Source organism: Chinchilla lanigera, unplaced genomic scaffold (genome assembly GCF_000276665.1).
Source record: "Chinchilla lanigera isolate Chin_1 unplaced genomic scaffold, ChiLan1.0 scaffold00048, whole genome shotgun sequence".
In the NCBI taxonomy this organism is placed as follows: domain Eukaryota; kingdom Metazoa; phylum Chordata; class Mammalia; order Rodentia; family Chinchillidae; genus Chinchilla; species Chinchilla lanigera.
Window position 1 is genome coordinate 4,720,413 of NW_004955449.1, and position 25,208 is coordinate 4,745,620.

General features: G+C 35.8%; 1 protein-coding gene across 1 annotated transcript in view; it reads right to left on the bottom strand.

Annotated features, from left to right (window-relative positions):
• Ubr3 (ubiquitin protein ligase E3 component n-recognin 3 (putative)) overlaps positions 1 to 25,208 on the bottom strand; it is a 190,361-nt gene that overhangs the window by 137,299 nt on the left and 27,854 nt on the right. The window contains exons 4-9 of the mRNA XM_013518691.1: positions 22,132 to 22,290; positions 18,779 to 18,922; positions 17,991 to 18,040; positions 7,640 to 7,706; positions 3,360 to 3,490; positions 1,914 to 2,142 (exon numbers count right to left, since the gene is read on the bottom strand). Of these exons, the coding sequence (XP_013374145.1) occupies positions 1,914 to 2,142; positions 3,360 to 3,490; positions 7,640 to 7,706; positions 17,991 to 18,040; positions 18,779 to 18,922; positions 22,132 to 22,290 (780 nt within the window). The remainder of the gene's footprint in view (positions 1 to 1,913; positions 2,143 to 3,359; positions 3,491 to 7,639; positions 7,707 to 17,990; positions 18,041 to 18,778; positions 18,923 to 22,131; positions 22,291 to 25,208) is intronic.

Here is a 25,208-nt window from a genome sequence, read left to right on the forward strand (position 1 = left end):
TTTTTTTTTATGTAAATAATACATTCTACTCTTACTATACCTATAGTAAGACTGAATCACATAGCAGGTAAGAAAGTATATGCCTTTGAAGTCAAACACCCAGCCTCACCACTTAACTGTGGGACCCCAGATCAACAACTTCAACTCTCTAAGAAATAGTTGCCCCATCTATAATATGGAGCCAACAATATCTGCTTCAGAAAATTAATGACAGATAAACAAGATAAAGTATATAAAGTACTGAGAAAAGAGTTTGTTATCATTATATCTGAAACACTATGTTCTGCAATAAGAATATATCAATTTTTATGATATGGTGTCACATCTGAATAGACAATCAATATGAGAAAATAGGAGCTGACATGTACAAGGAAACAGCAGTGGAACAAGGCAAGCCTCAACTACAAGATCTCTCCTTGGAGAATGGAGATTTTATGATTTAATTAGAGGTACTGCTCATTGTTGTTTTTAAAACTGAGTTCCAGGTGCCAGGTGTGGACTTGGCAGTGTTACCGTAAAGAACAATGGTTCTGACATCAGCAGGAGATACTAAATCCCTCTTGGGTCTGTACTCTACAGCAAATGACTTAAATTTCCTAAGACTCAATATATTCACCTTTAAAGTGAGGGTGACCAGGCACAGCAGCACACTTCTGAAATCCCAACTACTCAGGAGGTAGAGGTAGGAGGATCCTAAGTTTGAGCCTAGACTGGGCAACTGAGCAAGACCTTTCTCAAAATAAGAAACAAAAAGGAGCCAGAAGCAGTGGCACATGTCTGTAACTCCAGCTCTCTAGGAAAATCATAGGTTCCAGCCCAGCCTGGACAACACAGAAACTTACCAAGACCCTAAAAAAGGTTTTGGGATGTAGCTCATTGTGAAAGTCCTGGGTTAAATCACCAGTACAGAAAAAAAGAGGATGGAGGGTCAGGAATACAGCTCAGTAGAATGCCCCTGGCTTTAATCCCCAGAACACCAAAAAAAAATTTTTAACTAAGTAAATAAAATGAGGCCAAATGCCAATCTCAAAGAGATGTTCAGAGTTTAACTGAGAAAACACACAAATAGTATCTGTCATAGTGTCTGATACATAGCAAACAGTCAAATAATATAAATTATTTAAGGAAAATTAAAAAGAAAGACCACAAAGTAGGTATGACAGCAGTTATAGAAATGTTATGACAGGGCCAGGGATATACCTCAGTGGCACAAGCACCTGCCTGGCAAGCACAAGGTCCTGAGTTTAATTTCCAGTACCAAAAAAAAGAAATGTTATGACAGATCAGAGTATCAACCATATAGTGAGCACAAAAGAAGAATATAAAAATTTTCACAAAGGGAACACAGAGAAGGCAAGATTTATTTAAATCTGTACATTATAGAAGTGTAAGCATATAAAAATATCTAAAGCATACAGCAATAAAATTATGATTTAAGAATTAGTGATATGTCTAATAAGGAAATGGCTAAATGAATTATGGTATAACCATATGATATTCAACAATTATTAAGATACTCACTGACATGTATACTATGGTAATTCTTTTTTGAATACTGCTAGGGATCAAACTCAGGGTCTTATGCATATTCAGCAAATACTCTACCACTGAACTACACATCCAGCCCCATGGTAATATGTTTTTAAATCACATATTTTATCTGTATTTATCATATCACATAAAAATATAGAAAAAAATTATAAGGTACTAACAAGTTATTTATGCATGATAGTATTCTAAATGATTTTAACTATACCTTTAAACTCCACTAGAAATTTTCAAAAATTTCTGTCACAATATGTATTGTATTATTTTTACAGTATTTTTATTTTTAAGCATATAGGTGGTTTTAAGGCTATATATAAACAAACACATGAATAATAGAACTAATGACTATATAATTCAGTGCTTACCTTGCAGCTCACTTTTAATAAGGCAACTTTCCATCATGTATAATAGCACAGTGACCATAATATCCAACAGCTGACACTCTTCTGTCACCTGTCTGGCTAGTTCCTCATTGCTAAACAACTGAACACTAATATGCACAATTCTGTTGGACATTGTGTCCGATTCATGACTTTTCTTCAGTGTTTTCATAATGAAAGCATAATGCTGAACAAAAGTTTTTGTAAAAGCAACCTGTAAAAATTTTAAAATAAAGAAAACATATTAACTTTGAATTTTAAATATTTTTCAATGTATTATAACAGCATTTTAAAGCTATTATTAGCTTGAATGATGCCCAAAGAAAATAAAAAAATAATTCAATAATGATGATAGTTTTAAGTCATATTTTACCTTTTTTTGAGACATTAGCAAAAACTTTGGAATTTTAAATTATTTAGATTTTAAAGCAATTACAAACAGATGGGACTTTTTGTTTGTTTCTGTTTTCTTGAGACAGGGTCTCACTATGTAGTCCTTGAACTCACTATGGCCTCAAACACATATCCTCCCGCCTCAGCCTCCCAAGCGGAATACTGTGGTTTAAGATTATAATAGTTCATTTTGCTTACAAGTGTATCAATTAACTAACATCAGTGTATGTATATCTTTTGTGCTACCTACTTTAACAACAAAACCTAGTCTCACCACAAACGATCACAGAGGATTTATGATGACTCCATAAGAAATAACTTATATTTGATCTGAAAACTGATTAATAATCAGACTACAAGCTCTGTAATATTACTTATATTCACTTTTATTTCCTTTCTGTGTAACATGTACATTCTCTCTGTTGTATTTTATTAGCAGGTGTAAAGACACATAAAACAAAGGTACTATTAAAGTGCCACTCCTAACCTAAACCTTAAGGTTCTTTTCATACAACGAGGTATGTCACTTTGCCATATCTAACTACATGGTGCTAGCACCTGGGTCCAGACAACCTGGGCCTAGAAAGTTCAACTACCTAACATTTGCACCGTCGTAACTGCTCTCTCTCACAACCGTGGCAACTATTAACCCCATGTTTTTCCCATCCTACCTCCACAATCTGAATTCATTTGTCCTTTTAAACATTATTATAGCACTCTCTGCCCCTCCTTCAGAGGACTCAGAACAATCTGTAGCTAAATATTCATCTCTGCAATTGTGTTTTAAATGTTTGTCCCTCAGCATTCTCTTGAGACCAAGTTCCACCCTTTGGCATTCAGCTTGTAATGCTGTTTTGCAACAGAAGTAAAATATTGTACTTTTCTGCAGGCCCTGTGTTGGCAAGAGAATGAGCCGATCCTCTCTCAGAGTGTTACATCAACCTCAACTCTACAATACAATAAGCCTCATCTGAGAAACAGGGAAAATATTTAATAAGGAAGAAGCAAAGTTCAAAAGGAAGGATAAAACACAGATACCTTATATTCTTGATCTGGAAGCATGTTGAGTAAGAAAGTCACCATCTTCTGAGGGAATTCATACTTTATTGTCCAAAACAATAGTTCTTCTAAAAAACTTTTATGCTTTAAAACATCCATTATGGATTGATCTGCATAAAAGAAAAATTTATCATCTACTCATCTCATTTAAACCTCACTATAATTGTTAAACCAATACAAACATCTAAAAGTATCTAAAAATTAAGGATACACTTTCAATAACACAGTAATACCAACAAGTTAGGCTTCTAAAATTTCCACAGTAGCTGGGCATGGTGGGGCATGCCTGTAATCCCAGCAGTCAAGAGGCTGAGGCAGGAGGATCAGTGTGAGTTCAAGGCCAGACTTCGTTACAAAATGAGTTCAAGACCAGCCTGAATTGCACAGTGAAACCCTGTCTGAAAAAGACAAAAACAGGGCCAGGAATTTAGGTCAGCGGCACAGCTCCTGCCTGGCAAGCGTAAGGTCCTGAGTTAGAGTTCCAGTACCAAAAAAAGGACAAAAACAATAAAAAGTAATAAAATGTCTATAGTATATAAATAAAACAATCCTTATACTGTAATACAACATAGTTACATAAAAACTGTAACAATTTTAAGACAAATATAAATATTATGAAGGACATAAAAATGTCCAAAGTTATTTAATTTTTAAATTTCTAGGGAAAAGGACAGAAATATGTATCTGTTTTAATAATTTTCCATTTCTTTAAAATTACCCTTTATAAATGAGGGTTTAACTTCACTAGGAAAAATCACTCATGTACTCTTAATGCTGTATGTTACTTCTTCTAATAAAAATATACCTGAAAAGGTATAAGGAGTTTTAATTATGCTTATAGCACTGGGCTCAAGAAACCTTGTATGTACATAAAGCAAAGGGGACGTGATGCCCCTATGAATAATCCAAGGGGAAAGCATTACCCATTAGAAGCCCTATTTCTAAAGCCAGGATCACTTTTTAAGAGTGAGGCTGTCTTGCAAATCTCTGCATCCTTTCCATGCTTGGTCACAGAGAGTCTCAACAAGTACATGAAGAACTGGATATTCCTCATACTTCTGCTATCTGGGTCTCTCACTGGTGATTTCTCTCACAATATTTTTCTTTGGAAATTACACAAGGTCATCAGGGACACAGCCAAGTATCAACCCTGAATAGCCTGCTCAGCAATACTGCTTAGGCAGAGGATACAATTAGATGAGAAATTTGAAAGAACAGTCTTACACACACCAATGTATTAGCACAGCTCCATCTACCACAGCTCAAGGTGTCTTGCAGGAGCTTTTTCTATTAACCCAACCCCAGTTTAGGTTCTTCTATTATCACACAATGTGTTAAAACCACATCACCTCAGATAACAGATATAAAAGAATAACAAAATAAGCTTGTCCCCATCTTCATTCATTTATAAAACATAGTTTACTAAGGCTTGACTTGGTTCCTATTAGTATTAACTTTAACCCAGTTTTTTCATCAATAGCTAAAAAAGAAACTGGCTCCCAAAAGTCCTGAACGTCTATGATTTTTTTCTACAGAAAGGCAAATAAACCTGCTAATTCCTGTGGTACCATCAGCACAAGTACTATGTAACAGGGGTTAATGTATAAATGAAACTATGCTATTCATCACTTTATTGGAAATTAGAGATTGTAACTACTTTCCTAATCCCAGAACTTTTTACTTATAAATCTCTTCTTCCTAAAACAGATCACTCCAGGGACATGGCAATGATTTAAAACCAAAAATAAGAACCAGGCGTGGTAGCACACGCCTGTAATCCCAGCACTCTGGGGGCTGAGGCAGGAGGATTGTTGCAAGTTCAAGACCAGCCTGGGCTACAAAGTGAGCTCAAGGCCAGATTGAACTGGATAGTGAGACCCTGTCTCAAAAAGACAAAAAAATAAATAAGTAAAACAAAACAAAAAAATAAACTAAGCTTGCAAAAAATGAGGCAAAATATATTCACAGGTACATACCAATAGACTCAAAGTCAAAAAGTAATAAAAATAAGACCTGAGATATTCAGGTAGCAGGAATATAACAATTATGATTTAAAATCACAATATAATCCACAGCAAGTTCTCTACCTTATTTAATTCTCATAATTTACTTAACACATACATGACTGAAAACTTCAGAGAAACTACATACACACACAAATGCCTTTTACGGTAATCATAAGGCTGAACAAAATTAGTGCTATTAATCTCAGAATTCAGTTATATGTCGGCAAGCTCACAGTAGCCAAATAAAAAAGCCTCAAGATACCATTACTATTACTGACATGCACTTAAAAGGAAAGATACATTAATTTTCTTTTAAATCAATTTAAAAATCTGCATACACCAAAAACACTGTGGCTTCTGTTAAAATGAAAATAACCGCAGTTATGCAGGATTCAATTTCCTTGCTTCAGAAAGCAAAAAAACAAAACAGAACCAAAGCAATGTCTTCGTTATTTTTCTTCATTAGTTGAGTTAGTCTCCCCAGATTTTAAAGCATATGTTATGTGTTTTACATGTAATATGATGGAAATGTGGTTAGAAATATTTCTATTAGCTATGCATGACTATCTGCCTTTAAAATCTTGGGACTTTGTAATGATTTTCAAAAACTCACTATGTGGTATAAATGCATGACTAAGACAAAAGTTTTAATTAGGAAGCAGAGCCCAAGCTCTGTACGTACCTCACTAGCGTACTAGAACTCCTGAGGCCCTAATTCAAAAAGCCGCTGGGTGTGGTGGCGCATGCCTGTATCCCAGCACTGGGGAAGCTGAGGCAGGAGGACATCTGTGAGTTCTAGGCCAGCCTGGGCTACAAAGTGAACTCACGGCTGGCCTGAACTGCACAGCGAGACCCTTTCTCAAAAAGACAAAAAAAAAAAAAAAAAAGCCGATTCTTCCATGTATATACTTAAAGCAAAATGCTAACTGCATAAAAAGCATCCTCAGCCAGCGCATGACAAGGATGAAGGAAAACAATGACCTCCTACACAACAGGTAGTTTTTGGCTTAAATTCAAGTATGTGTCTGACAACCTGCTCCAACTTCAGAGGAGTCACAGGACTAGGGTAAATACACGGACAACTCGGGCAAGTCAAAGCACCAGGCAGCCCTATGCTTCTAATGTACTTCAGGCATTACAGATTATCTGACAGACTACACTAACCCAGAAAACAGATCATGCTAAGATTTGAAAATCCATGGCAAAAATCCACAGCACAGGCTAACAACTAATAACAAGTACTCTAGAAAAGTTTTTAGTGAGAGTTAAGAAACACAGTGGTTAAGAGTTTAAATTCTTGATTTGAATTAAGGATCTACTTCTCAACAGCTGTGAGCTCTAGCGTGTCTCCATTCATCAAGTGAAATAGTAATAAAGCCTACATCATATGGTAACTCTGTCAAATACCACAGGGAAGTACATCATCATATCTAGCACCTACAAAAGGTTCGATAAATATGACCCGTTATGATTACTCATCTAGTTTTTTACTGCAGGCATATCTACTTGTTCCTTTGATGAGGCATCTATGAGTCCTTCATGAGCCCTTACTACATGTTAAGTGCTACTCATTCATTCCCATAATGTCTCTGTCTCCCCACTTTCTTTCCCTTGTTCCCTCTTTCTGTAGAAACTGCAAACTTCCGGATTACAAAAGAGTATAAACCAAACTAAAACTTTACATCAAAAAGAATAGATCTATGGGGCCAGGGATACAGCTCAGTGGCATAGCAACTGCCTAGCAAGCACAAGGTTCTAAGTTTGATTCTGGGTACCAAAAAAAAAAAAATGACAACACTAGATCTAGGCCGGGTGTGGTGGTGCATTCCTATAATCCCAGCACTCGCGAGGCTGAGGCAGGAGGACTGATACAAGTTCGAGGCCAGCCTTGAATACACAGTGTGTTCAAGGCCAGCCTGGACTACAGAGAGAGACCCTGTCTCAAGGAAAAAAAAAAAAACTAGATCTGAATCAAATGAGAAGACTCGGCAATTCTGGCTCAATATGACAGTGCATATTTCATGAATGAAAACAATGAACAAGATACAAGATCCCAATAATACAAGTTTTTCTTACTTCCGAGGTCCTCACACCTACCTCCTAACTATACCTTCTCCATTACTAGATAAATCTAATAACATAACTCTCCCTTCAAACAGCTTTGATGTCGCTATGGCTAGTCAATCAAGTATTCTTAGTGCTTAGTATTTTTTTAATCATTTTGCTGAAAAGAAAAAAGCAAACTATAAATACCTTTGGTACCACTGCTTAGTTTTACCCTCTTTCTCTTGCCCAGGCCTTGACTCCCATCCTGATCCTCCTGGAGAAATACAAAGTTAGATTATATATAGTCAAAATCATAAATTTATTAATTTCCTACAAATATGCTTGAAACTATGTTAAACATAATATATGCATGCTTACAAGATATTAACCAACTTACTACACTTTTATATATTTGCTGCAATAAAAAATTTTCTAATGCCGCTAATTTTTATCGAAATACATACTGAAATATCCTTAACATTAAAAAACAAAGGCTCTTAAACTTAACCTGTACTTCTAATGGAAGACTCACAAGCACTCTAATATGTCAAAAACTTTCCTAACCTTATACACACATTAAATACATAAAAAAACTAAAGGGAGCAGGGGAGAGTTTATCACACAAAGGATGGCGAGCAGGGGAGAGCACTGAACAATGTATACAGCAAAAGTTTCGAGGAGTCAGAATGATTTCAAGAAATAAATTCTGAAAAATAAGCAAAATTTATTAGAAGTTAGAGTTCACAGCTAAAAATAACAACAGTAGGCCAGGTGTGGTATGCACACTTGTAATCCCAGTACTTGGGAGGCTGAGGCAGGAGGACTGTTGCAAGTTCAAGACCACTACAAAGTGAGCTCAAGGCCAGCCTGAACTGCATAGGGAGACCCTGTCTCAAAAAAAACCACAATAGTAATAACTTAAAATGTTCTTAGGAAAAAATCCAAGAAGGAAATACAGGCAGTTTCTGTTCAACGGGATGTATACATCCCTGAAAAAAACCTCACACTAAAAATAACAAGGATGGGGTGGGGGAAGGGTAACCACTTACAACCTATTCAAGTGTGTAACCAGAGAGGTAACAAAAGCAACAACCGGTACCTGGGGAGATAATCTGTACACCCAGGCAAACATCGTGGGGCGCTCTGGGGCTGTCTCACAGGACGCTGACACCGCACAGCAACAGAACAGGAAAGCTAACCAGCTGAGCAGTAAATGGGGAAGTGGACCAGAAAGAAGCCTGCCACTAGGAAATCCAGGTACAGCTGCAGGTGCTCTTCTGCGGGGGGAGGGAGCTGTGGGTGCAGGTGCTCATCTCTAATTTGCTTAAAGTACTGCAGGAAAGCCTCCTGCTACCTTTGTAGCAGATCTCAGGATTTGTTCATCTCTATCTAAAGGTTATCCCTCTTTCCCATTATCTCCACTCTCCTAAGCCAGGAAATACTGCCTAAGGATCAACAATTTCCATGTTATACTGACATATTTTCCCTATTCTTAAAATGCATCTGAATCAACTGATATTAAAGATTTAGGGTGATAGCATTTTAGCATGCACTCAGTCATGCTTATAAGGGTGCTGCTTGGCCAGCCGTGGTGGCGCACACCTGTAATCCCAGCACTTGGGAGGCTGAGGCAGGAGGATCGTTGCAAGTTCGAGACCAGTGTGGGCTACAAAGTGAGCTCAAGGCCAGCCTGAACTGCATAGAGAGACCTTGTCTCAAAAAGACAAAAAAAAAAAAAAAAAAAAAAAAGGGTGCTGCTGGCAGGTCAGAACTGTAGTACAAATTCCCAGATAATTTCTCAAATACAGCTGATTGATCTCCAAAGCAGAAAGTAGTCTCAACTTCATGTTGCAGCTCTATTTGTTTGAGTAACTTCCTTGCCCTTTACAGCATAGCTGTAACAGTTTCTGTCAAGTCTAACATCAGTCCTTAGAGCCATTCTCAGGGGTTTTCCACAACTTCCACTTGGTACTTCAATACACCCTTCTTGTTAAGAACCCCCTTTGCCAGGACTCTATGGCAATCCACCTAACACCAGGAATGACCATCGAACTGCTCTCCCTTCCTCCTCTGCCACTCTCACTTGCCCATGGAGTAATTCACCAGAATAAAACTTAATCTTAAAAGAGTAATGTAAAAATTATGCCACAGGGCCCAGAGGGTTCAGAAGTTTGAGACTTCAACTAGTAGCCACTTAGGAAATTTCTCCCTGATCTGAGACAAAAGGCAAGCTTGGGGTGGGGGATGTTATGTCCCAGGTTAGAATTTCTTTATAATTTCAAATACAAACTTCCTATGAAAAGAATGTCCTTCATCAAGTAATGGTCATAGAAATAAGAAATTCTATAAACCTCCTAGCCTTATAATCTTATAAGATAAGTAGAATTAGCCAGGGAAAGACAGCAAAAGTCATTCCAAAAAGAAAAGACTTGAGTGGTAGAGGGTAAAGCTCACTGACAGGGCACCCACCCAGTGTGTCAAGGCTCTGGGTTTGATCCCCAATCAAAGAGGATGGTGAAGAGAAAGAAAAGACAGCATAAGCCAAGGCACAAAGACAAAATTCTGGAGACATGGACCACTAAATTGGGCTTAACCTCATGGTAGATATCTAACACAGCTGGGAAGGGGGATTATCTGATGGGCAAACAGGTATGCTTGCCCACTGATGGTAAGAACACATAGTAACACAGTACAGTACAGTTACTATAGCAACTTGACAACACCTATATTGCAAGTTTTTAAAGGTATATTTAACACAGAAATTCCAGTTCTAAGAATTTATTCTAAAGAAATGAGAAAAGTGAATATATGAATTATGATTCATCAAAATGATTAAAATGTTACAATAGCAAAAAAAAAAAAATTGGCTTCCAACAGAAGAGAACTAGGAGAATTATAGTGCAACTGTAACCATATATGGACAAACAATGGGAGAACTGTATTTATTGTGGCCAGGCATTCAAAAACTATGAAGAAAACATGCTATATAGGACATCATATGGAATTATCAAACCATTTAAGTGCTCATGATATACACAAATAAAATGATGGTATACTCCTTGCTATAGATGCTCAAAACTATTATTAGTGAGAAAAACAAGTTACAGAGAAGTACAACAGCATGAAACAATTAAAACACATTAATAAAATGTGATAATACAAGTATTTATAGTGAATGACTGCTGTTATGCCTTGTAAGCCAAAAGTCCCCTCAAAGCCTCCATGAAATCATACACTGAGCTTTTCAGAAGTGGCTGGATCTAGAGGATGTGATGCCGAGATTGATTTAAGGTGTGATGCTAGGATTAAGGGTCCCCCAACCTGGGTGTGAGTGCTGTCCACCCTAAGGGCGGGTAGCCTGGATAGAATATAAGGGACAAAAAGAGGGCTGTTGTCACTTGCTGTTGCTTCTTCACTACTTTCTTGCTTTTCTGCCTTCTGCCTGCCATGAAGTGTTTCTCCTCTGCCATGCCACTCTGCCCTGCAGCCAGCCAACTATGGACTGAAACCTCTACAAACTGAGCTAATACACCTTTCCTCCTTTGAGTGTCAGATATTTTGTCTCACCAACAAGAAAAGAAATTATGACAACCTCTAAGTCACTTTTTGTTAATATTTTCTATTTATTCAACAATGAATTTAGTTTTAAGTTAATATTTTTTAAAAATACTAGCCTGATTTCTAATATGAATTGAAACAATCTGTGAGATTATGGATTACTGTAGATCCATAACCAATCTCATTTTTTTATTTTGATAAATAACAATATTTTTAGCAAACAAGAATAACTCCCAGTTACAGAAATTTCAGGCACTAAAGAAGATAAAAACAAAATAGTCTTCATGACCACAATTTCCCACCCCTCCAAACACATGATGAAGAGTTAAGCCTCTTCCCATTTATCATAAAGATGCAGTATAGGAGCCGGGGAGAAGATGACAATTTAAGATGCCAAGAGGAAACAGGTCAAGTACAGTCCCATCCAGACAACATTTGTACAGCCCTTAGAAAACCTTTTCAGACCTTTACTAGGCCTTGGGCAGGAAAGTAGGCAACACTGCTACATGTGTCTTTGGCACAAAAATATGGACATAGGTCTAAAGTATTTTAGACAAGAAACAAATAGATTTGAGACAAGAAACTCTCCCAAAAAAATAGATTCAATGTCCAGGCTGCAAATTCTGCAGCCTTTCTTTCTTTAATGGATTTATTAGAAGAAAAATATGAGCTCTTTTAAAAAGACATTAGATAAATTCACCTCTGGTTAAAACAATATACAAAGAATACTAATAATAATATGGAAAGCTAGAAGGAATATTTAACATATCAGGTTATTAAAGCCAAAGGAGATCTTGAAAGGCTAGATCAGTAAGATGAAACTTAAAGGATTTATGTAAGGCACCATAATTTGAACTGCTTTTAATCAACTCCAAAAGTAAAAGACAGGAAAGGATCTCTTGTCAGCTGCAAACTGGACAGTGGCAGGGAACCTAGGCATTTCATTTGGCCACTGTGCTTCTGGCAACAGTCCAACATAGCTGCTAAACAGTGAACAAAAGCCACGCACCTAAGTGAAGACACAGACTGCTTATCAAAAGATGTCCCATCACTGTGCATTGAACCAGAGCATAGATTCTGAAAAGAATGAATTTACTAGATAGATAAAAAGAAAGTAAGTGAAATTCAGGCTGTAATATTAAACTAAAAATCTAATACTTAAGGGGGTATAATATGGAAGTAAAAATAAAGATCTTTCTGGAGGGTGAAACAAATGTGTTAAAATTAGTAGAACATGCTTGTAGTCCCAACACTCAGGAGACAAAGGCAAGAGGATCACTGTGAATTTGCAGCCAACCTGGACTACAGAGTGAGTTCAAGGCTAGCCTGCACTACATAGTGAGACCCTGTCCCAACAAAAAAAAATAATAATAAATTAACTTTATACCTCCAAGAGTAAATTTTTTTATCTATTTCTTTATGGAAAGCACCTCTAAGTTTCAATTTCAATAATCCTACTTTTGCTACAATTTCTGGCAAATTAGTGTTAGTCGTCCATTTAGATTTTGTCTTAAACAAAGGCAAGAACATTTAGAACATTATCTACATGGTAACTTATTTCGCTAATGATTATTTCTCAGTTGTGAAGCATACAGACGAAAAAAGACAAAGTAAATAAGCAAAATTAATAAGCAATGACAATCTCGAAGTGATAAATGTTTTCCTTCTTATGTTTTTTTTTTTTTTCTATTTTTCCTCAAAGACATTCATAAGGCTATAGCTTCACAGCAGGAAAGTGTTTCAAACTATTTAATTTGTATTAATAGCTATGCATCTCAAAGTCATAGATTAATGATCAGTTATTCCACACAGATAAATGGACACTGCTTATAAAAAAATGACAAAAATGAATATAATCTCTCCTCAAAAAGTTATCTTTACCTAAAAGATCCCATTCCTTCTGTGAAACTCTAATATTCTCTAATTATAAATTATATTTAGATTGACTTGCATACAACACTAGGGATAATTTTCTTTTGAATTGTAGTATCTGACAATTACAAATATATCTGGTTACAAATATATATATATATAAAGTTAAATTTTAAAAGATTTCATAAAGTGAAGATGTGCTCTTGATTTTATTCTCTTTCTGGTTCCACACAACACACACATTTTCTCCTACTTCAGATGAGCTATACAAAAAAAGAATAAGAAGTAATAGTACAAAGAATGTCATGTGTATAAATAGCACTGCTGAGTACATAATGTTCTGTTACTCAGGGGACAGCAAAGACAAACACCCAACAGAATTTGCATGAACAAAATTAGGTAGACTGTAATGTACATGCTCATGCAAATAAAAATCTGCAGAAAAGAAAGAAATCTTGTTACTGTTATAGTTCCTAATTGGTTTCATCTTTAAAATGAAGTGACTGGTTTAGATTACATCTACAGTCTCTTCTAATTTACAATTCTAACTTCTTTTTTCTTGCAGTGTAGTAGATTGAACCCAGGGCCTTGCTCATGCAGAGTCAGTGGGCCAATACCCTCAACCCTTAACCATTCTTCATTATAATTATCTCTTACCATAGGAATTAAGATACCACTCTCTTCCTATGTCTTTTTATTTATAAATTGCTGAATTATAAGAATGAAATAAAAAAAAAAAAAAAATGAAATCATGAAAAGGGTTTGCTTAATAATCCCATAGATGTAAAGAGTAAAATTATAGAAATTCCAGGCCCTAAGCCATATCCAGTCCATTAAATTTCAATCAAACTGAAGCAAAAATGACATTTGTCCCAACAGGTATAAGAAAGGGAGAGAGACAGAGAAACAGAGAGACAGAAACAGAAACACAGAGAGAGACAGAGAGCACAAGCAAGAGGGAAAGAAAGGGTGAAGGGGAGAGGGCTTCAGATGACTACAGCTGCTGCCAACAGCTCAGGGCAACCACATGAGATAACCAAGCTGCCCTTCCCAAACTGCCACCTATGAACAAAATAAAATGATAATTTTCTTCCATAAAGTCTTAGACAAATCTGCTACATAGAAATAAGTAACAAGCAATGGTAACTATAACTATAGTAATAACAGAGTACTGCAATAGCAACAGTAATGAACAGTGTTTATCCATTTTCCAGGAAGAACATTAGACCAGCAGAGATGAGATTCAACCCTATCACAATCTACATGAAAGCACTACATTGAGTAACTTGGTTAATTCTAAGGAATTCAGCTTTCAGATCCATAAATAAGAAAATTAAAAAAGATAACTTTCAGTCAGGAGTGATGGCCTACACTACTCAGGAAGCTGAGGCAGGAGGACTGCCACAGTTCAAGGCCAGCCTGAACTGCATAGTGAAACCTTGTCTCAAAAAAACAAAAAAAGAAAGAAAGAAAAAAAAAAAAAAAAAAAGAAAAAAAAGAAAAAAAAAAAAAAAAAAAAGAAAGAAAGAAAGAAAGAAAAGATAATTTTCAGGTCCCTTTTGTCTTTAGCATCCATAATTTTCATAGCCTTTAAATTGTCTTTTCCTAATTTTCATTTTTATTGTTGTATCACATAACTTTTCTATTTCTAACTCAGGAGTTGAAAATGAGTTTAAAACTATAAAGCAAAAACCCTGTATTTTATATATACATGGATATTTATATTTATTTAATACGAAATTTTGTATATATTTATATTCAAAATTCTGACCAAATGTTAAAATAAAAATTTTACTGACATTATCATTAAAATTCTATGAGCCTACATAATGGTCTTCATACACATATTTTTTTATCTTAAACATACATGTACACTTTAATAATCAGAAATACAAAATCTATTAAAATTTAAGAGGCCAGGGTCTAGGGATATATCTTAGCTGCACAAGTGCCTGCCTGGCAAGCGCAAGATCCTGAGTTCGATTCATGGTACCAAAACACAAAAAGGAGAGAAAAAAAAAAGGCAGGAGTGGTAGGGCACACCTGTAATCCCAGCACTCAGGAGGCTCAGTGAGACAGGATGATCACCATGAGTTCAAGGTTAGCCTGGGCTACACAATGAGCTCAAGGCCAGGCTGAGCTACACAGTGAGGCGTTGCTTGAAAAATAAAAGGAAAGGGGGCCAAGATTTAAAAGCTCACTATACATACATACAAAGGAATATGCACTAGAAAATACAATGTTGTTATAATGCAATTATATACAAATAAAGTCTCCAATGGAAATTTAAAAGCTAATCTGAAGAATTAAGGTCAAAACAAAAATAACTGTTACTTCTTTCCAGGGGACAGAGAAGAAAGTATCTATTTTGAAGACTGGTTTTGCTATGTGCCCAGAAAGCAAATTCAACTCATGAAAATAGAGTAGAACTATTACCAAGTCTGTTAGATACATGCTAAAATAACATAAAGGTTCTAATTTATCACATATCAAATCAGGTGGGGCTTGGTGATATACACCTGTAATTCCAGCACTGGAAAGGCTGAGGAAGGAAGATTGCTGCGAATTCAAGGCCTGCCTGGGCTACAAAGTGAGTTCAAGGCCAGCCTGAAACTACACAGTGAAGCCCTGCTTCAAATAAACAAATAATCATAGATTTCTTTTGTTCCAAATCAAGTCAAGATGTTTAAATACTGCCAAGTATTCTGTACAATCACCACTAAAACATGTTATCATGCAATCATTTTCTAAACTTTCTATTGGCAATAGATAGAAGCTCCTGGCTGGCACAGTCCCTGTACCCACTCATCCTTATCCCCTCGTCCTCCCACAGGTCACTTTTGATAGGTTATCTCTCCTCACTGCAAATACATTTATGGCAGTACAAGCAGTATAAAATCGTATCTATTGTTAATTACTTTCTTCTTTGGCATATGAACAATTATCATTCTTTCTACCACCATTCTCCTTCCCCTGCTTCCAAATGGGATTATTATGCTTTTAACTAATACAATGTTTATATGTTTTTGGAGGTTTTGCAGGGGAGGAGTTGTTTTATTTTGTTTGTTAAGACAGGGTCTCACTATGTAGTTCCGGCTAGCCTCAAACTTTGTAGGCCCACGTTGGCCTCAAATTCACATGATCCTCCTGCCTTAGCCTCCTCAGTGCTGGGATCACTGTGCTACCACACCTGGCTTTGTTTTGGAAAGTTATTATTTTAAATATCAACAAGCATTCCACATTTGCCATTATGCCAATATTGTTCTTAAAGTTATCCGTTTTGGGGGAAGAGGATGGTAGTGGGCCTTGTTTTTTGTTTTTATTTTGTTTTTTTGTTGTTTTTTTTTTTTTGTCTTTTCGAGACAGCGTCTCACTGTGCAGTTCAGGCTGGCCTTGAGCTTACTTTGTAGCCCAGGCTGGCCTAGAATTCACAACAATCCTCCTGCCTCAGCCTCCCAAGTAATGGGATTACAGGTGTGCGCCACCACAGCTGGCGGTACTGGGCACTGAATCCAGGGTCTTTGCAGTGAACTATATCCCTAGTCTTTTTAATTTTGAGACCCAGTCTTACTAAAATGCGCAACTGCCCAGGCTGGCTTCAAATCTACAATCCTCCTGCCTCCCAGCCTCCCAAAATGCTGAGATTACAAGTGTGTGCCACCACTCCCCCAGCTTTACAACAATGTAAAGAGAAAAACAGATTTTTAAGCTAATAATTTATAGTGGTGGCACATGTCTATAATCCCAGCACTCGGGAGGCTAAGGAGGATCCTTGAGAGTTCAAGACCAGCCTGGGCTACAAAGTGAGCTCAAGGGCAGCCTGAACTTCACAGCAAGAATAATAAGCTAATCATTTACGACAATTCTTAAATACTTATACTTCTTTAACAAATATATACAGTATTTACAATATACAAAATACCACTTCTCTGTTTATATATTAACTCGTTCATTCTTCCTAATATTCCTATGAAATAATACTATTATTATCTCCACTTTACAGATAAGGAAACTTAGGAATAGAGAAGTTACTTGCCCAAAGACACAGTACAGGAACCAGACTTCAAACCCTAATGGTCTAACTTCAGAGTCAATTTCCTAAGCAGTACACTAAACTGCCTTTCTATCTGATGAAAACTCTTTAGAACTGTTCAAACCAAGATTCTATAAAATGTTGCATTTTGTGTGAGCCTTTGTAAGGGAGAAAGGGAAAACACTAATAAAAAAAGTAAATTTTAAGACATTAAATCATAAAACTTCCATAAAGAAGCATCCTTACAAACATATATATCTGACATAGTTTATATTATATTACCAACTCAAAGTAGGTTTAAAAGAAAAGATACATATGTTTAGGGGTCGGGGATATAGCTCAGTGGCACAAGCACCTGCCTGGCAAGCACAAGGTCTTAAGTTCAATTTCTGGTACAAAAACAAAAAAAAGTTTAAATGTAAATTTTTTACTTCAATTTTATTAAAGGCATTAAATGGAAATATGAAATTTAAATTTTGTAAGCATCAAAATCACAAATAATTTTGTCTTATAAATTGTATAAGACAAAATTTAAAAAATTAATTATAATTAATAAAATACAAGAATGTAAAAAAAAACCTATTAGAAATATTAAACATAAAACTGGAAATTTCAAATTGCTCTTTTTTTGTCTACAGCCATACTACCCTGAGCCCACCCTATCTCATCAAACTGCTCTTTTTGAAATAATTTTGACACATAAGGTGTAACTTTATTATGAAATTAGAAAACTCATCACAATTCATATTCTTTTAATAATTTGTCCTACACAATTAAGTTTAAACAACTTCATTATATATATGAAAACTATTTAGATAAATGTGTAGATACTTTCCTAAGACAAATCTCTATCTCTAAACTTTGAAAAGAGAAATGACTTAAAAACAAAGTAAAAGTCTACCTGAAGTTCTCAACCTGTCACTAAGTAACTGATGACACAGGCTTCTCAGAAGCCACTCTGGGCTTTGGGGTCCTTGTATAATGGAGTGAGGAACTTAAACATCCATGTATCTACAAGCCTGCAATCTACAAGTCTTTATGGTTCTATAACTTTTAAATTCTATTTTTTAAAAACTTTTAAACTTCAAATCTCACCTCATCCGAAGAATCTGCTTGTCCCAATGTTCCTGTTGCACCTGCAAAACCTTCAGAGGGTAAAAAACAAAGTTGCTCTTCAGTCTTGCTATACACAGGCTTACTTTAAATTTATTTTGAGACACGCAAATATCAAAAAGCTAACTTTTATTGTATTAGACACCTCATTCTAACAGTTATCTTGGCAAAGTTAAACATTAATAAATAAATGTGGACCTAACAACTTGATCCTTCAATAGGAAATCTCCAATGAAAACCCACGTCTAATACAGTAAATAAAAATGGTACTTCAGACAGATGTCTTTCTTTTCAGTTTTAAACCATGATTTACTAAAACACTGAACTAGTAAAACTGTGGGCTACTAGCAAATACTGCTACATTTCTAATGAATTAGAACCAAAACCGGGCATGGTGGCACATGCCTGTAATCTCAGCACTCAGGAGGCTGAGGCAGGAGCATCGTTGCAAGTTCGAGACCAGCCTGGGCTACACAGTGAGCTCAAGGTCAGCCTGAACTGCACAGCAATTCCCTGTCTCAAAAAAAAAAAAAAAAAAAAAGAATTAGAACCAAACCCTTAAAAAAACTAACCAAATTCCATTAGGGAAAGTACATTTACTTCTTTGGCTAATCTATTCTTTCATCTAAATTTTTACTTTTCTTTTAAAAATGCCATTGTCTTACTTAGCTGAAAATAAATTTGTTCAACAATGCATAAAAGTTTCAGGTATTTCTTTGTTTCTTTATCTTAAAAAATCACTACTGTTTCATTCAAATACTAAGACAAACCTTGAACGCCCAGAGTACTAGTACCAGCAGATGGCTCCTGCATGCCATACACAAGCTTATCCTCAGGATATGTGAGTCCAGAGCTCTTCAAAGCTATCAAGTACTTTTCATGACTCTTCTTTGCACAAGCATTTTCTCCAAGACCTAGTATTTAGGACAATTTAAAATCAGAAGAAATATTCCATTCAAAATCGAAGTATAATAATCTCATTACCTAATATACACAAAAATAAAATAGATGGGTATGCTAATGGAAGGGAAACTCCATAATTAACAACATAAAGTTTCAAATAACATTTTTATGCTTATGTTTGGTATTACCCAAAACACACAGTGTATTTATAACAAATATCTGGTTAGAGACTACGTACAAGACACAGGGGATACAAAGATCAGCAAGACATCATCCAGTTTTCAGAGAATCCGAAAGCCAGTGGTAGAGAAAGGAGGCAGACAATATAGTAGATGACAACAATGTAGTTTATCATGGCTGCAGTTCATTAAGTATCTTGGGTTTACAAATCAATGTCTTCACCCATTTGGGGGGAACCTGGTCATCTCTTCAAGTGTTTGGGGTCCCAACAACATGTCTGCTACATCATCAGATTCTGATAGGTTCTTGGGGCTCTTTTGTAAGTTTTTCATTTTTCTCTGTGTTCTCCAGACCTGAAATCTATTGATCTATATTCAAATTCACTGATTCTTATACCCTTAACCAATCAGCTGCTAAGCCCATCAGGTAAGTTTTTCAATTCCATTACTAATTTTACAATAACTGTCCATTCTAGAATTTTACTTTGGTTTTTTTCTTCTTACATTTCCTTGTGATTTTGGGGGGGGGGTTTTTGGTTTTTTTACATTTCTTTGCTAGAAGAACACCATATTATCCTTTAACTGCCTAGAAACATTTATATTAAATGCTTTAATTCCTTTATCTCTTAAATCCAATACCTTGGCCTCTTCTTAAGGTCAATTTCTAGTGGATGTTTTTTATTAATTTTAAGAAACAGTTTCTTTTTTCCTTTTTTGTTTTGTTTTGTCTTTTTGTTATTGTTATAGTTGTGGTTGTCATTGTTTGCACCCATGCTAGATAAGTACTCTATCACTGAGGTACCACTTCAGCCATTTTTCAAATTTTATTTTGAGACAGGGTGTCATTAAATTGCCCAGGCTGGCCTTGAACCTGCAATCTTCTGCCTGAGACTCTTGAGTAGCTGGGATTATAGACCTGGACCACCAGCTCTCCTCCAGTTTCTAGTTTCCTTACATGTCTCCTAGTTTTTTATCATATAATGGAGAGTCTAACGATTCCATATTCTGTTTCCTTCCTCTAAAGACTACTAAATTTTATTCGGGAAGACAGTTCAATCACAGGCTGATTACTCATGAATGCTGTGTTTTATACTTTGCAAGCAGATTTGTGGGAAGCTTAATGTTGACAGGAATCACCTACAAACTCTGCCTTCCTTGCAGTTATAATTAAGGTTATGGATGTTCTTAAGGCTAAACTAGAGTAGACCTTATTCCAAGATTTGGCCTTCTGGTGTCTCAGCTAGATGCCTGGGGTAACAGCAAGATCTCTCACGTCTGGATGGACCAAAACTTCAATGTTCTCCAGCACTGCTCGATCTCTAGCATCGCTATTCAGCTTCCAACCCATAGCAGTCATGCTCTGGCAAGCTTAGGCAGCCTCATACTGTATACAGGCAGCCTGTCCTTAGCCAGGCATCTACATGGGTTCCTCTTTACACCAGTATTCTGACAGCGACTCCACTATTCCAGCAGCTTCAGCTGCCCTCTCCTGCAATCTCTACAGGACCAACACTCTGCTTCAATGCCAATTTGCTGGACTAAAGTTAGGAAGTGTTCCCAGAGCAATGGTGGAACTCATGTTTATCTTTCCGATCAAGAGTTCAGCCTCGTGCTGTTGTCCAATTCTTAAAAACAGGTGCCTCATCTTTTGTCCAGTCTTATGTGGTTTGTGACATAAGAACAAGTCAAGTAGCCAGAAGCAGATATATTTTACTTATAAATTTAACCCCATCCCTTTACCACACAACTCCCCTCATCTTCTATCTAAATGACTTCTTCCTAACCATTAGGTTTCATTTTAAATACTGCTTTCTAATATTGCTTCATCACCTACCACACCAGTGAAATTAGGTCTCTCTTTATAACCACTTATCCTACCATTTCATTGCATTTACTATAGTTTATAACTACACCACTTTTGGTTCTTAAGTTTTATTAATGTCATCTCACTTATTAGACCATAAGCTCTGTAAGGACTAGGATAGGATTACATGGTTTATTTCTGCCTTTCCAAATAAGCCCAGAGCCAACGACATAAGGAGTGCTTGGTAAGAATCTGCTGAAGAACTAAACATAACAGATAAGACTATCTAACACATGGTAAAAAATACACATGAAACAATTTACAACTATAAAGATGCATGGCAAACTCCAATTTTTAAAACATCCTGTTGGTACCAGTACGAAAAAAACATGGTTGAAAATACTAATAAGGTTGTTAAATAATTGATGTATTTATTGTTGTATCATCTGGGCAGACTAAAGGTATTAAAACTTTTTTTTTGGGGGGGGGGGTCTTTTTGAGACAGGGTCCCGCTATGCGGTTCAGACTAGCCTGGAGCTCACTTTGTAGTCCAAGCTGGTCTTGAACTCGCAATGATCCTCCTGCCTCAGCCTCCCAAGTTCTGGGATTACAGGCATGTGACACCACACCCAGCTCCAAAACTATTTTCTGTAATGGTATACCAGGTACACAAATATTCAGCAATTTTAAGTTTTATAATTTAAACTCTGTATTATAAAATCCCCAGACATATAATCCAAAAGTTAAGAATACAAAAAAAGACATAAAAATTATTATTATTTAAAAAGGGGGAGGCAGAGTATAATTATAAATATGTCATATCAAAAGGGAGGAGACTGAAGTTCTCCTATATAAATTAGTTACAAGGCCTAAAGCAGCTCACTAGGCCAGGCGTGGTGGCGCACGCCTGTAATCCCAGCACTCGGGAGGCTGAGGCAGGAGGATCACTGCGAGTTCAAGACCAGCCTGGGCTACAGAGTGAGTTCAAGGCCAGCCTGAACTGCATAGTGAGACCCTGTCTCAAAAAGACAAAAATAAATAAATAAAATTAAAAAATAAAGCAGCTCACTTAATTTTTCTGGTAGCTCAGTTATCTCATCTATAAAATTTTCTCCTAATCACTTCCAGATTTAGAATTCTATGGAAAAATCTACATTTTATTAAGTCCTAAAATATAGTATACCTTCTTATTATACTAATATGAGTAAATTATAAATTTTTCTAACATGTTACTCACCAGAAGTCAGATCTTTGTAGTTTTGTTGGTTTGTCAAAACCTGAGTAAGAACAGACCTCATTGCTCCTCCCATTTTAGTTAAGTCTTCTAAAAAGGAAATCTGAGGTTCCAAAAGCTGAAGGACTTTGTTAAGGTCTTTTTCTGATGGTACATCAGCTGCTAAAAATTAAAAAAAAAAAAAAAAAAAATGCATTCATTTATATACAAAATATAATGAAGGATAAATTTCTTTTAACTATTTTACTTAGAATAATAATATATTAGAGCTACGTGTGGTGAGCCACACCTGTAATCCCAGCAATCAGGAAGGAAGATCACTGAGAGACCCAGCCAGGACTACACAGAATAATATGAAGGATAAATTTCTTTTAACTATTTTACTTAGAATAATAATATATTAGAGCTACGTGTGGTGAGCCACACCTGTAATCCCAGCACTCAGGAAGGAAGATCACTGAGAGACCCAGCCAGGACTACACAGAATAATATATTTTATTCTTTTAAAATTACAGTGTTATATTATAAATAATTTATAATCAAATAAGTCAATATAAGACCTCTGTTTAAAAAATGGTATGTGCCCAGCACTCTGCCTACAGTAAACTTGCTCAGCAATTCAGTCCTCTGAAAAAAGTAGATGACAAAAAGAGATGACCTTTAAATTGTTAGCATTTGAGTAAGAAGCATGTTGTACATGTAACCACTCCCAAGATGACTGTAAATTCCATAAATTACAAACATGTACTAATAAAATTTTAAAATTATTTTTAAAATGCATTCAGACAGGTATGGTGGCACACACCTATAATTCCGATGCTTGGGAGGCTGAGACAGGAGGACTGCTGCAAGTTCAAGGCCAGCCTGGGCTACAAAGTGAGCTCAAGGCCAGCCTGAACTGCTTAGCGAGACCCTGTCACAAAAAGACAATCAATCAATCAATCAATAAATAAATAAGCAAGCAAGCATTCAGTCTGAAGTTGAGGGTTCCATACGTCCAGAAGTATAAAGGTAAACATAAGATCATTTCAAAATAAAACAGTATTTAAGAAAAAGTAAAGAACATACCCCAAAATAAAACAAGATAGAATGCAAATGTATTGAGAGTAATGCAAGAATATTAAAACAAATTATGCTGGCTCTAAATTTAGACCTACATGACAAATAATCCATCTTCTAACACATTCCAAAAACACAGACACATAGTAGCTGAAAGTCAAAGAAATTACTGTTTTTATAAATAAGAATAATTTTGTTAAAATAAGAAACAGGTAAGATAGGCCTAGAATTAGGAGAGAAAAAAGTTGGCTAGAAAATGAGAAAGGATATTGAAGGTGAAAAGAAAAAGAGATGTCTAAAAAGAGAAAAGATGAAGTCTAAAAGGTGTAAGATGAATAAAGATTTAGAGCTTTATAGCCATAACTGATTAAAAGGATACATGTAAGTGAGCTAAGGAAGGCTCTGTGTGCCTAGAAAAGGGAGTATTAATTTTATTCTTTTCTTTTGGGAGACAGGGTCTCTCTGTGTAGTTCAGGATGGTCTCGAACTCATTATGTAGCCCAGATTGGCCTCAAACTCTAGGAGGTCCTCCTGCCTCAGCCTACTTAGTTCTGGAATTACTGGTGTATACCACCTCTCTCAGCCTCGTTCAACATTTATTCAGGGTCTAAAACCTTACTTTCAGCTGGGTGTGGTGGCACATACCTGTAATCCCAGCACTCAGGAGGCTCAGGCAGAATAATCGCTATAAGTTCAAAGCCAACCAGGGCTACAAAATTAATTCAAGGTCAGCCTAAACTACATAGAAAAACCACCTGAAAAAGATTAAAAAAAAAACCCTTACTTTCCACCGGGCATAATCCCAGCACTCAAAAGAGGCTAAGGCTAAGGCTGAGGCTGAGGCAGGAGGATCACCATGAGTTTGAAGCCAGCCTAGGCTTAATAGGGAAACCCTGTCTTGAAAATAATAATAATAATAATAATAATAATAATAATAATAATAATAATAATAAAAAAAAAAATTTACTTCCTCAGTGGAAAGCTAATGCTCTGTAAATACTGTTCATTTGTACATTCTTCCCATCTCTTACACTGTAACAAGACAGATGTTTAAGTAATATTTGCTCTTGGTTTCCAAGAGCTCCCACACAAGCTCTAACAATGGTATAAGGATTGCAGGGAGAAATGAAAGATAAAACTCAGAGCAGCTGTGAGACCACAAGACCTCTCAGCTTCTATGACCTTGGATTAATTTATAGTGACCTCTACACAAAGTAGAATTGTGTGGAGACTTTTCTGTTTTGTTTTGCACAGACAAAAATTAATGCTGAGCACAAAGAGGTAATAGAGGAAAACGTCATGAACCTATATTCATAAACTTCACCTTGAGGGAAAAATGCTTCCACTCATTCATGCATGTTTTCAGATAACAGTAACAATAAATATTGCAGTTATATATTTATGTATATATAACTTTGTATATATTTTTATGTATATATGTATGTATATTTATGTCATACATATATATTTATAATATATATGTATTATATACTTATGTCAGCTACCTTTTATACTGCTAGATGTCACCAAATGATAAAGTTAATATAATACATTTTTGTGTGAAACATTACTTGATTAAACTATGGCAAAATATAAGGTTCTCATAATAAATTATTTCTATCTATTCCTTTTCTAAAATAGATTACTTGCAATACAAAATGTAAATTCAAAAAAAAAAAAAAGCCTACTAACTAGTTTAGGAGATACAATACAGAAAGCAGTTTCAATATCCCAGCTAGTATCTGGTTCCTTCATTCCAAAGAGACAGTAACTTGGGACCAAATCAAAAAATATTTTTCTGTATTTTAAGATATATATTCTAAGAGAAGTACTTAATAAAGGTTTTTATATTTTTACATAAAATACACAAATAAGGAAGGTATTTGCTAACGATAAAAATAACAAGATAGTTTTAGTAATAATGAAGATGTTACACTCTTTCCCACTTTAAGAATGAGGACAGAAGAGAAAAATGTATGTCATAGTTTGAAGTTCAGTAAGATTTGCATGCTTGTGTCTGG